The 13,259-nt window shown below is 49.3% G+C and overlaps 1 protein-coding gene and 1 long non-coding RNA gene across 4 annotated transcripts in view; one reads left to right on the top strand and one right to left on the bottom strand.

Annotated features, from left to right (window-relative positions):
- The window catches only part of CA6 (carbonic anhydrase 6), a 39,980-nt gene that overhangs the window by 12,417 nt on the left and 14,304 nt on the right, over positions 1-13,259 (bottom strand). The window contains exons 3-5 of the mRNA XM_039509028.1: positions 13,014-13,196; positions 6,236-6,384; positions 4,166-4,261 (exon numbers count right to left, since the gene is read on the bottom strand). Of these exons, the coding sequence (XP_039364962.1) occupies positions 4,166-4,261; positions 6,236-6,384; positions 13,014-13,196 (428 nt within the window). The remainder of the gene's footprint in view (positions 1-4,165; positions 4,262-6,235; positions 6,385-13,013; positions 13,197-13,259) is intronic.
- The window catches only part of LOC120387829, a 28,488-nt gene continuing 17,078 nt past the window's right edge, over positions 1,850-13,259 (top strand). For 2 of the 3 annotated variants that reach the window (XR_005590365.1, XR_005590364.1), the window contains exons 1-3: positions 1,850-1,968; positions 2,500-2,602; positions 8,494-8,634. This is a non-coding gene — a long non-coding RNA (uncharacterized LOC120387829). Of the gene's footprint in view, positions 1,969-2,499; positions 2,603-3,130; positions 3,257-8,493; positions 8,635-13,259 lie in introns of all 3 variants that reach the window. The other variant, XR_005590366.1, reaches the window with a different exon arrangement.

Raw genomic sequence — 13,259 nt, forward strand, 5'->3', positions numbered from 1 at the left:
CCCCAAATCAGAGGGGTGCCCCATATGAGTGCTGGAACTAGGGATGCGGGTGGTGCTGCAGCACCTCCTGACTTGAAATAGTTCCCAGTATAGACAAGGTTTACAGTTTGGGTCAATGGGTCTCAGCACCCCCACTATAAAAATTGTTCCAGTGCCCCCTTGTACAAGGTGCTGTATATACATCTAGCAGGAGCCTCTCCTTGCCACAAAGAACTTGTAGTCTAAACAGCCGAGAGAGACAACAGGTGGGAGAAAGGGAGTGTTGTTGTTGGTCCCATCTTAGAGATGAGGAACTGAAGGATGCGGAGACTGAGGCCCAGGCAGCTGATTTCAGTGGAAGCTAAGAGCCTAAATACCATTGAGAATCTGAGGCTAAATGACTTGCCCATGGTCACCCATGGAGTTTGTGGCAGAGCTGGCCTGGGAGTCGAGCCCAACTCTCCTGTATCCCATCCCCATTCCCTAAATGAGCATCCCTCCTCCCTATTATTATTTACCAGTAACATTTCTTTTCCATCATTCATCCAGCTCTGCTGCTTCTCTTCTGTTTGTCTTGATGCTGCTCCTCCTCCCCTCACTCACACCCATGTGCCTACAGGGCCCTTGCTTTACCTACTAACATCTGCCACTTTGCAGCTTCCTCCAGGGCTCGTACTATGTGGCTGTCCAGCTGAGTCTGCGAGGGTGTGGGTAGAGTGGTAAAGGTATCAGCTCACCTTTCCCCAGCTCCTGGGCTAGGATGCCCTCCCCTAAAGACGCTTGCTCTTTGTACCAGCGGGAGCTGCCGGTATGGAGCCCATACACCACATGGCAGAGAGGAGCTGCTGGCCACAGGAGCCTGGGCCTTCAAAATAATCTCAGACGGGGACAGGACCCCTCCAAGGACCATGAAAGGCTGAGCCACAGGCATGTTTCACCTCTCTCCTCCCCCCGGCAAAGAGAAGAGGCCATAAGAGGAAAAATTTACTCATCATCCAGTACAGGCAAAGGAGTCGGATCGTGTCTGCAAAAGAACCAGTGTGGTTCTGCGACATGAGGAGAGGGCAGTGCAGGAAGTGCTAATCCCATGCATTCCCCGGAGCCAGGTTCCACGGGGCTCACTGTGTGCAATACAAAGGCTAACGGTGCACCCCATTAGGCACATCCACCAGCCATGTGCCCCAGGCAGGGGGATAGGCTACTCCAGACTGGAAGCCTGGGCCATGGAGGAGTTGCTACACTCTGAGCAGGGAAAGATCAGCCCCTGGCTGCTCGGGCAATGCGCTGGGGAGGGGATTGGGGGGTTGATGCGCTAATGCTTTCCTCATGCAAAGTAAACACGCTGAACAAAGGAAGGAGAGGCATAAGCTTTTTTTTGTATAGAACTGCCGGTGTGACCAGGGAGGGAGTAACTGGTTGTCATTCCATGAGAGTCCGGGTGTCACTTTCTAGCTAGGGGCATTTGTGCTCAAGGTCTTCAGGGGGAAAAAATGGAGCTGAGCTTTTCTTACAATGGGGGGAAAAAGCAAATTTAAATTAATAAAGGGTCTGGATGGCTCCGGAGATTGGTGATAGACTATGAAGACTTCACCTTTAATGTGGCTGGTTCAGATTCATCCACAGTGGCCATTCAGGGGTTGTTTGGTAGCCTGAATTGTGTGACATGAATGTAGTGGGTCTCCACCCAGTTGCAGTGGGCAGGTGTCTACATCACAAAAACTACTGCCAATAACTGGCCACCTCGCCTGGCAGCATCAGCGGCTGGCTGGCCCACAGAGAACAGCTGGTAACACAGCCAGCTCTTCTCCCCAGGTGAGGAAAATGAAGATCATATGACTGGTGGATCACATGACCCACCAACCAGGTAGGGGGTAGATAAGTGAAAGGCCTGGGTAGAGAGACTTTGGGTAAGGCAAAGAACTAAGTTAGAGGTGTGTGTAAGATTTCCTGAAGCAGCAGGGGAAGACTCCTTGCTAGCTGGTTTCCAAGGTGGAGTAGAAGGCTGCATGCAAGGGGCCTTGGGGAGAGGGCTTGTGTTGGGAAGGCTTTGTTTTGAGTTTTCTTTTTTTTGAAAGACCTTATTGACTACCTAGGTGAAACTGGTGGTGGAAAACTTAAAAGGGCTGCAGAGAAGCATTGTGTGAGTCCTGGAAGGAGGGCTGTATAATCCCCTAGCTAAGAAGGAAGAGTTTGGGCCTGGAATGTCACTAGAAATTGTGTGGAAAGACTTACTACATTTGACTCCTGAAGTAGGGTTGCCAGGTGTCTGGTTTTTGATGCTGCAGGGCTGAGGCAGGCTAGTCCCTACCTGTCCTGGCTCTGTGCTGTGTCCTGGAAGTGGTCAGCAGGTCCTGTGGTAGGCTGGGGGGGCATGGGGCTCTGTTTGCTGCCCCCACCCTGAGCACCAGGTCTGCACTCCCACTGGCTGGGAACTGTGGCCAATTGGAGTGTGAGGGGGTGATGCTTGCAGGCGAGAGCAGCCTGTGGTGCCTTCTGCTCTGCCTCTCTCCCCCCACATAGGAGCTGGACCTGCTGCTGGATGCTTCCAGGGTGCAGTGTGGAGCTAGGACATGCATGGAGCCTGCCTTAACCCTGCTGTGCTGCTGACCAGAAGCCACCTGAGGTAACCCCTCTGGCCCAACCCTGAGCTCCAACCTCAGCCCTGAGCCCCCTCTTACACTCCAAACCCCTCATCCCTGGCCCCAGCCCAGAGCCCTCACCTCCTCCTGCACCCCAACCCCCCAGCCCAGTGAAAGGGATGGAGGGGAAAGGTAATGAGCGGGGGGTGGGGCCTTGGGGAAGGGGTGGGACAGTGCCTCAGTGAAAGGGCATAGCCACCCCTGCCATGAGGCAGAGCTAGGGAGAGGGTGTCCTGGCCACAGGCAGACTCAGCAGAGAGGCCAGTGACTGACTGGGCCATGGGGAATGAATTCTTACTTCATTCCAAACAGGGCTCTGCCCAGAGCAGGGGAAAGAGGCACTTTGGGGGAGGGGGGAGCAGAACCAGCCATGTGTGTTCCATGCCTAAATAGATTTCATTCCAAAACCTTTGAAATGCATGGCAGTCCCACAAAAATCTTACTCTAGAAATATTTCCAAGCATGAAGCAGGGTCTCTGCAAGGACTCAGATCATGTTATTTCTGTTACCAGGCAGGTGAAGTCCGTTGTGGTGACCATTCCAATTTGTGTTCCTGTGTGTTGGGTGCTGCAGAGCTGCCCCTGCCCCTATGCCAATGTGTCTTTTGCTGTGGAGCTCATGTTGCTCTAGAGAATGGGGTGAGTGGATTTCTCTGCGCCTGCTGGGGTTTACCCCATTTCTGAGACTCTCTAGCCCACTCCTGCACTCAGTGACAGTCTAACCCTGGCTCACAAATATTTCAGAACAACCACCTTGGCGTGTCCTGTGGAAGGTAACTCTTAATGTCCATTCCCATCCTTCACAAAAGCCCTCCTGGCCAAACTGAGCTTCTGGTGGTGCTCTCTGTCGGCCTTCTACCGCTGCGTGAGCTGAGGGGTGATGCCTCATCTCAGCAGTGTTCTGCAGTCGGTGACCCTTGAAAAGTCAATAACCTACAGCAACGTAAAGAATGTCTATAGCAAGCACCTTCCACCACCATTGTGGTCCAGAAAATAGTGCACTGGACTAGGGCAGGAGATCTGGATTTCCCCCCCAGCGCTCTCATCTAACTTGAGCATGTCCTTTCACCTCCCTGTGCCCCTGTATCCCCTTGTCTGCTCAATCTGCAAGAGCAGGGCCTGTCTTACTGTGTGTTTGTACTTTGCTTTGCCCGATGGGGCTCCGGTCTGGGTGGTGGTGTGTTCACAGCATGAATGCAGAAATCACCTAGAAACATAAATACAGGCTGCAGTGTCACACTGCTCTATTCCTTAGCATTCAGAATACCACAGGCACCCAAAAATGGGAAGAGAACAGGCTTGCTCCCTAAGACAGAGGGGCACAACTCACCCTGCCTAGCTTTGATCGGAGTCAGTCTGGAAAGAACCAGCTTAGAGCCCCCTAGCCTGCAAGCTAGTTCTTAACCTTGTTCTTAAAGTGACCGCCTACAATTCCAACAAATACACTTCAGTTAGGCCCGCTACATGCTACTGCAGTACCACTAATGATGATGATGTCCCATACCCACTCACCAACCTGCTCCCTCTCCCTGTAGAGTTACAACCTACCACATAGAGGAAAGCAAGCACGGCCAGCCCGTTCCGCTTGTCTTTTGCCTCTTCAAAACTGGAGTAGTTGCCGGAGTTGTAATGGACAATGTGCAGCTGTGGGGAACAAGACAGGGTCAGTCCAAGGCTGGGGACTAGTGGTTTTGCTGCTTCCAGCTCTTGAATGAATAGTCTCAGACTGAACGGATAGCCAGTGCCCAACCTTCTCCTGGTCCTGCTGACCGGAATGCAGACCCCCCTACGGCTTCAGCAACATGGGTATGGGAAAATATTTTACGATCAAATTTCTGTCCTCGGTGACACTTGTGTAGCTGTGCTGACTTCAGTGCATGGTGCTGGAAGAATTTGGCCCTAAATGTTTATCACAAACCTGTGTTGCTGAAGGCCTGTTCGATTGGGATTGTGCAGGTGCGACTAGAGCAGTAGCATGGCCCACAGTGGCTCATGTGTTGGGTTCTAATCCTGGCTCTGCCACCGACCTGCTATGTGACCTGGCCAAGTCACTTCATCTCTTTCTTTAGAATGCAAAGTCTTCAGGGCAGGGACTGACTCTTACTGTGTTTGTACATCACCTAGCACAGTAGGTCCCTCCTCACATTTGGGGCCTTTAGGTGCTAGTGAAATGCCCACTTTCCTCCTCTTTCTTAAAGCTACGAGCTGCAGCTAGGGTCCCACCATTGACCTTTAATGCAAGAAGACCTTTCTTTGCTTGCTGCCTGTGGAGCTGAGGCTCTTGAATAGATGCTGAAGACAGTCCTTGTGCAGCAGCAAACTTTCATTTTGCAAAGGTGGTTTGGCCTGAGGGCTGACCAAAGAGCCAGTAAGTCCTTATTACTAGTAATCGGGATTCCCTCCTGGTTTTTAAAAGTAGTAAGGAAAAACATCTGATTTTTCTCCCCCCCCCTCCCGCCCCCAATGTTTTTTGCAACAATTGCAATTAAAGAGCAGTTGGAGAAAACAAATGTTACGGGCCTCATCCAAACCGTCTTGGCTGCCATGAGCATTGTTTTTTCCTTTTCACTTAATTGCATTTAGGAGCAGGCCTAATATAAGGAAAAAATTAAAAGTATTAACATATCCCTGGGTGCCTATTAAACTGCCTTTGCTAACTCTGCAGCTGCAAGCATCAGATGGGAGAAAGCATTTGCCATCCTTGTTGCCCTCTAAGGGCCGGCCCTTTGCTGCACCATGATCTTGTCTGCCAAGGCTCAGCAGCTCCCTTTTGTGAACTGGGCTGTAACAGAATGGGCCCTGGGGCAAACAGCTAAGATGGAGATTAATTCTAGCTCTGTATTTCCCCCCCACACACACACACATCACAATACATGTGGTGAACTTTGGCCTGCCACTGTAAGCAAAGAGCAACCATGTGGAAGACCGTGGATAAAGCAGTCGGGGAACCTTTGACAGTCAAGGGCTGGCGTCTTATTTCTAAATAACATGAAAGAGCCTTAACCAGTGGAATAACTTTTCACTTCTCTTGTGCTCTCTCTCTCTCCATTCTTGCTAGTACTTTCTTCTAATAACCTCCACCTCAGTCAATTATTCTGTTTCTTTGGTAATGGCTGCAACCTAACAGCCTGATCAGACTCGAAGCTCAAACTATAGGGGCTTCTGCCTCAATCTCTCTATTGCCCATAGCATGCAGGGATGGAACCTGGCCAGAAAAAAGGCATGGCCCAAATTTTGCTGCTTGTTGTGCCTTAATTTTCTACTTCCTCTGTAGCCATCTGGACAGGATGGGTGTAAAATGCACCCATATCAGAATCCTCCTCACTCACATCAGTGGTAGCATTTTACATCCACTTTGCCGTCTCCTCTAACGAGGGGAGATGACCACACAAGCGGTTGGCAAATCAGGCCCATGGACTTCAGTGGAGTTGCTCCAGATTTATAGCAATGTAACCCAGACAGCCCTCTACACTTCAAGCAATTCACAGGGAGTTGTGTTTGCCAACAGAGGTTTTCTTTTAACATGGGATTTTCCTGCATTTATTTATTTTTCATGAGGGGGAAGAAGGCAACCACTCCCTTTATGAGGAGGACGCATGTCTCCCCTTAAACAGGTACCTCCGCGAAGTATCTCATTCCATCCACTGTGTGTTCAGAGCCACTGGTCTCCAGGTCCAGCCCGCCCCAGTGCAGGTGCATCTGGACAGCGGTGAAGAGGCTTGGGAGCCCTTTGGTGATGCGCAGGGTGGGTGGCAAATCAATCTGGACTGCAAGACAGGAGAAGATGACATGAAATTAACAGAAATGGATGCAGCTGGTCCTGATGCTGCAAATACTTAATATGGTGCATACAGGTTGGTGGTGAGAGCAGTTCCACTGAACTCAGTGGGGCTGCTCCTGCTGGTGGGGTAAACTCCCTAGCCTCTGTTTAGGAAAGCACTTACGCATGTGAGTACTCCTAGTGATGTCAGTTAGGGTTAGGCAGGTGCTTACGTTATTTCCTGATCTGGGGCCTGTGCTCCATAGTGGTGTTTGCAAGATCAGTCACACGGAATGCTGGCATGTCCAGAGCAGCCTTAGCGCTAGGAGAAAGCGTGACTTTAGGCATGCTGGTTTGTATGATCTCTGTCGATGGGTTTAACTGATCTAACGAATGCATCTTGTGGGTGGGATGCTGGGGCCTGAACTCTGAATCTCTTTTCTAAAGCAAAACTGTCTAAGGTCAGATAATCAATGTTGCACACTGAATGAGTGCGAGAGAGATGGATCTGCACACACTGGTGCATCTGCAAACTACAGCTGGACACTGAGTTGAACACACCTGACATAAATCTATACATGTGTCTGACTTTTTCTGCTATGCTCCACAATGGGAGGAGAGTCAATTAAGCGTGTACATGTCACACAAGTGCAATTTTCAAAGGGTGATCATATGAGCATCTTCAGTTCCACCCAGGCAATGTTCAGTGACTGAAAATCACATTTGACTTTAATCTGTTAGATCCAATGAGTGCAGAAAGAATTATAGCAGATTGCTCTAACTGCTTATTGGTGGCTAAAAGCTCTCTAAAGGCTTATAGTAGAAATAGCATGATGCGGTGAACAGACCCCCATCCATGACTGGCAAGGAAAGGGAGTGATACACCATCCCAAACAGGGCTTTATTGGAAAAACCTGGGAGGTGGGCAGGCAGCCTAGCAGGAGGGACCACTGGACCCAGGTTCCCAGTGATTACTTGGGACAACTAATAAAAAAAATAAAAATGGAGACACCAAGCAGAGGACCCTGAACAGCACCCACTGCTCCTCAAAGGTGTCTAGGAAGCCAGTGGACGCTGCCCCGTGGAACTCTGCCTGGAGGCGTGAGACTAGGGAAGACCGGAAGTAGGCCCCCACAGTCACAGAGCACCCCCTCGTCCATCCTCCTCCTCCTGGTATTGTAGATGGTGACCTTGGCCAGGGCCAGAACCAGGAGGAGGTTGACTAGAAGGTCTCGCAACTTTGTGGGGCCACGGATAGGATGTGCAAAAAATGAACAGCTGGGGGGAAGTACACCCAGAACCTCAGCAAGAGATTCTGGAGGAGCCGGAATAGGGGCTGCAACCTGGCGCATTCAAAGTAGGCATGCGCCAGGTTCTTCCTCACGCCGCAGAAGGGGCAGGCCTTGGGAATGGAGGTGAATCGCACCAGATACATGCCTGTGCTCACGGGTCTGTGAAGGCGCTTCCAACCGATGTCCCGGCAGGCCGTGGGGCCAAGGTAGAATAGAGGCTGGCCCACCAGGGCTCCTCACCCTCTACAGGTGGAAGATAAACCTGCCATTTGGTGTCGAGGTGGGACACAAGGGTGAGGAAATGCAATGTGTGGAGCACAAGCGTGTACAGTTGATCCCTAGGCACGGTTCAAAAGCAGACCGGCTGCAGGGTACACAGGGAAACGACCCTGCCCTATGCTACATCGTTGACAAGCCTAATTAGTGGCATGCACTTGATCTTCTGGAAACAAATGACCTAACTAGCACCTGAGAGGGAACTTGAGAATATGGAGCAGCAAGCTATACCTACCTGACACCTGGAGCTGCATGGTGCCAGCTCATGCAGGGCTGTGGCTGTCTGAAGTATGCCTTATGTTTCTATTTGGCTTCCCAGAAAGGTCTTATGATAATTAGGGTAACTCTTTGGCTTGGAAAAAATGTATCCCCTAGATGATAAATCCTTCTGCCTCACCAACTTCTCAATGGTAGGGTTGCTGTATCTAGAAATCCCATTGGGCAGGTTCTTCACCTGGCACTAATAATAAATTAATATCTGGCACTTACATGGGGCTTTTCATCTCTCAGTGCTCTTCAGATTAACATCTTTTATCTCCGTTTTACAGATGCGGAAACTGAGGCACAGAGAAATGCACTGACTTGCCCAAGGTGTCACAACAAGAAAAGGCCTTGTCCAACCTATTACAGCAATCTCCAAGCTCAGATGACATCATCCCATAAGGATCTGCAGGACTAGCAGGAATGAGGTAATTATTCTGGCTTGGATCACACAGGTGAGGAAGGTTTCAGAGTGGTAGCTGTGTTAGTGTGTATCAGCAAAAAGAATGAGGAGTACTTCTGGCACCATGGAGACTAACAAATTTATTTGGGCATAAGATTTCATGGGCTAAAACTCACTTCATTGGATACATGCAGTGGAAAGGCCCTACCAACTTCACAGCCATGGAAAAACACATCACAGACCATGAAATCTGGTCTCCCTGTGAAATCTGGTCTTGTGCGTTTTTTTTACTCTTATTAATATACCGATTTCACAGGGGAGGCCAGCGTTTCTCAAATTTTGGGTCCTGACCCAAAAGGGAGTTTCAGGGGATCACAAGGTTATTTTAGGGAGGTTGCGGTATTGCTACCCTCACTTCTGCAGAGCTGAGCACCTGGAGAGCAGCAGCTGTTGGCCGACCACCCAGCTCTGAAGGCAGTGCCCTGCTGGCAGCAGTGCAGAAGATGACATGGTATGGTATTGCTACCCTTACTTCTGCGCTGCTGCTGGCAATGGCTCTGCTTTCAGAGCTAGGCTCCTGGCCAGCAGCCATGACTCTCCAGCTGCCCAGCTCTGAAGGCAGTGCTGCTGTCAGCAGCAGCACAGAAGTGAGGGTAGCAATATTGCAACTCCCCCTACAGTAACCCTCCCCCCCAACTCCTTTTTGGTCAGGACCCCTACAATTACAACACTGTGAAATTTCAGATTTAAATAGTTGAAATAATTAAACTTATGATTTTTTTTTCTTTTTTAAATCCTATGACCGTGAAATTGACCAAAACGGACTGTGAATTTGGTAGGGCCCTATTTATTGTGTTGGTACATGACTGTTTCATAATTAGGATTGTTTGCCTTACCAAGCAGCTCACTGCAGTGTGTATGCTCTGCAAAACACTGGCTGTGAACCACATGCCAAGGATCATTCCTGTTCAGGGTAATTTGAGAATGTGCTGCAGACAGCACGAAAACAGAAGGCCTGATTATCACTGTAACATCCGAGCTGATGGTATGCGCTGTGTAACTTGTACCGAAGCTTTCTACTGGCTGAAAGGTCAGAGCAGCGTGCAATTATGACAATGTTCTGCTCTAGGAACTGGTCTAACAAGGGCAAACATCTAACACTGCTTCTATCACTAGCTAATGGAGATTCGCTTTTAGCCTACATTAAATAAATTGTTCTTTAAACCTCAATGGAATAGGCTAAGAAATAGGATTTAAGAAAAGTACTGTACTTGGAATTGTGTGGGAACTAAAATGTACCATGTGCTCTGAGAGGAAGTTCCAGAGAGATGCTTGGAATTTCACCAATGTGAGCTTCAGTCCTTCCGGTTCTGAGCACCCTCAACTCACGTTTTCAGCCTCATGCAGAACCAGTCCTTTAAAAACCAAAGAGCCAAATGCTGCAATCTTTACTGAGGGTTCACCCGTCCAAACAAAAGAGTTCACCTCTTCCTAATTTTTTTTTCTCTAAACTAGTCCCTGATTTCAACCCAAGTTCAAAAATATTTTTCCATCAACCTAAAACTAGTTTATTCACCCATAAAAACCCCACAACCTTTATCTGACAAACTTTACCCTGCTCTAGTGCAAAGAACCTGCTAAACGTCGTCACTCCCATCAGTTTAAGATGTGCAGAACCTCTCCTGCTGTGGCCCACTTGGGGCTTGTCTACACTTGAAATGCTAGAGCAGCACAGCTGCAGCCTGCAGCAGTGTTTGAAGTGTAGACAAGGCCTTGGAGGCAGTAGGTAGGTGGATGGAAGAATCTTCTGTTGACCTAGTGCTGTCTATGCAAGGGAGGGGGTGGGGTTAGGTTGGGTTAACTACCTTGCTTAGGGGCATGCATTTTTCACACTCCTAAGCGACATAGCTGTGTTGACTCTCTACTTTGAATGTAGATCTGGCTTGAGATCACTATGGGCCTCTTCCCGCTCCCCATGAAGTCTGCAGCAAAATTCTGCTTGACTACAATACAGCTGTGCATAAGGATTCTGGGATTTAGCTCACGTTCCTTATTAAAATGGTCCTGGCTGGCAAGTCAGTAGTTTGATGTTAACGAGAGTGTAGGAAAATACAAATGCGTGGTGAGAGCCCTGGAAGATAAAGCTGCAAGAATTAATTTGCAGGTAGTGGAGCAGAGAACACTGACACCAGAAGCCTCAAGTGAACGGTTGGGTGTAAGTGTGATAAATAGGCATTCTTAACCATTCTGATTCTTAGAGGTACAATTAGAGCGGCCTCGCTCAGGAGACAGTATGTTTCACCACTTGTGTCCCTCCCTTACATCTGTCCCTTCTTCCTGTGCAGATAGAGTGAAGGAATATCAGTTTGGAATAAGATCTTCCACAGAAGATGGGGAATCTCTTATCTTCCAGATGCCTTTGATGGAAGACTGAAATATTTTCCCCTTACCCCTCAATGTCAGGAAATTCTTTACTGAGGGATACATCATTTAGGTAGGATGTTGCAGAGGGCTAGGAGCCAGGAACTCCCGAATTTTAAGCCAGCTCTGACTCACCAAGGGATATCAAGCAACTCACATAGGTGCAGGCCTGCCTACCTTTGAGGTGTCTGGACCTAACTCTGACATCAACCCCTCAGGGTTTCTGTTTCTATCCGGTAAAACAAGGCTGATATTACTTGCCAGCCTCACAGCGGGGTTGTGTGAATTACTTTAAGGGTTTTTATAAGTGGGTTTTGAAAACAGGTGGTCTGATTTCCCCTTTCACTCCTGGTACCTTGTCATTTACGTCTGTGCACAGAGGTTGCAAATCATCCCCCAGTTAACCTTCCATGGATGTGAGTGCAGAATTCTATTTTACACTCACCTGGCACAGGAGCAAATGATGAGACTGCAAAGTCAGGGAGAATGCAAGGTATTGTAGTCCTACTACTTGTATACAGGAACAAAATGCCAATGCTGAATCTGCCCTCTATCCCTCTTCTCCTTCTCTCCCCTCCCACACCAATGTCTCATAGAGAAATGCAAATAGACTCTTCTTTCTCTTGATTGTATGTGTGTTGCTGACAGGCTTTTCCAGCAGTTTGGGGAAATCAGCAAAATTAGGAGACTAGAATGAAATGAGATGACAAAGCGGGAAACTGAAATAAGCAAGATCAGGACAGCGGAGCTTGGAAAAACAACCTTGTCTGAGAGTAGGATTTCTGTGAGCTAAAAATATTCCCCACACGTTAACTGGTTTCCTGCACACGCGTGCTCTGAATAACTCTCTAAAAGTATCTCCTCAGCAAGGAGAGAGAATCTCTCCCCTCACTGGCGAGAGTCCATGCTGCTGCCAATCCAGCTAATTTATGGCACATGCCTGCTACCTAGCCTACCAGAAAAGGGATGCAGGGTGTGATGGGCCAATAATGGGATGACTAGCCATGGCAAGATGCCCATGCATATGCCAGGGAATATGTGATAAAGTTCTGCTCTACCAATGTGCGAGTGGGGTCTTATGGACACACTGACGATACTGTAATAATGAATCCATCCTACTCAGCACCATTTGAAACAGTGTGCGGTTAGGGTGATCCCCGCTAACGAATATCTATACCCTAGGAAGGGTTTTCTAGCTCTTCCTATGAACAAATCACAAACATTGGGCCCGATCCTGCGGCTATGATAGTGGGACTGAGGGTCAGTTTTCAGGAGGGACTTTGCTGGGTGTGACATCTGGCCTTCAGGAATGCAAGGCAACTGGCCAGGCTGCTACTGGCCAAACAGGGGCCTCTCTACGGTAACGCTGGCCTCTCTGCATACTTGGTAAAGATCTAGTCCCTAAAGCTCTGCCCGCCTGCTGCATCGCTTCTTGCACAGAAACAGACAGCGGGGGGTGAAATTCACCCCTTTGCACTGGAGGAGGTCAAGGCTTCGGCACCAGTTGAGCCCCCTTGAAGCCTAGGCAAGGGCTGAATTTCACCCAGCAGCTGCTTGGCACCTGGCATAGAGCCTACTGTTTTCTACCTAATGGGAATTAATGGCCAGACCCTCGCAATTCCCAGTGCGTCCCATGGGGGTAGGGTTCAGCACCTCCTGGGATCAGGCCAAGAGGTCTGAAGTTCTGTTGTTGACTCCAGGGGGAGCAGGACTGGGCCATAGTGACTGTCTAGGTCATTCCATGGGGTGGTAAAGGTGAAAATCCCAAGGCCTGTTTTCAGTTTCCAGGTAATTCTACAGCCTCTGGTTAGGGTTAGATGTAGTGTCAATTGTCCATGGCTATGGAAGGAGAGACGCTCCAGTCCCTGTTTGCGGTATTGAGGCAGTAACCTGCCACCCTCCTGAGATGAGCAATGATGTCACAGCCTTGTTGCCCTCCTCTCTGGGGCAGGGAAGGTAGTTGGACAAGGCCCTGCTGCTTACCTGAGTGCCCGTTGTTGGTCATGGTGAAGTTCCCCTGCAAGGGTCCATCGTAACCACTGAGCTCGAGCTGCATCAGCTGCGGGTTGTACCTCACTTTCCTCTTCTGAATGTCAATGGGGGACTGGTGCTTGCCAGCGCAGGCTGCAAAGTGCTTTCCCCAGTGCACTTCATCCAGCTCTCCTGCTGCAAGGCCGAGGAGAAGCAGAGCAGGCTCTTACAAAGCGGCATGAGTGCTGCTGGCTCATT

This window comes from Mauremys reevesii, linkage group 21, assembly GCF_016161935.1.
Source record: "Mauremys reevesii isolate NIE-2019 linkage group 21, ASM1616193v1, whole genome shotgun sequence".
Lineage (NCBI taxonomy): Eukaryota > Metazoa > Chordata > Testudines > Geoemydidae > Mauremys > Mauremys reevesii.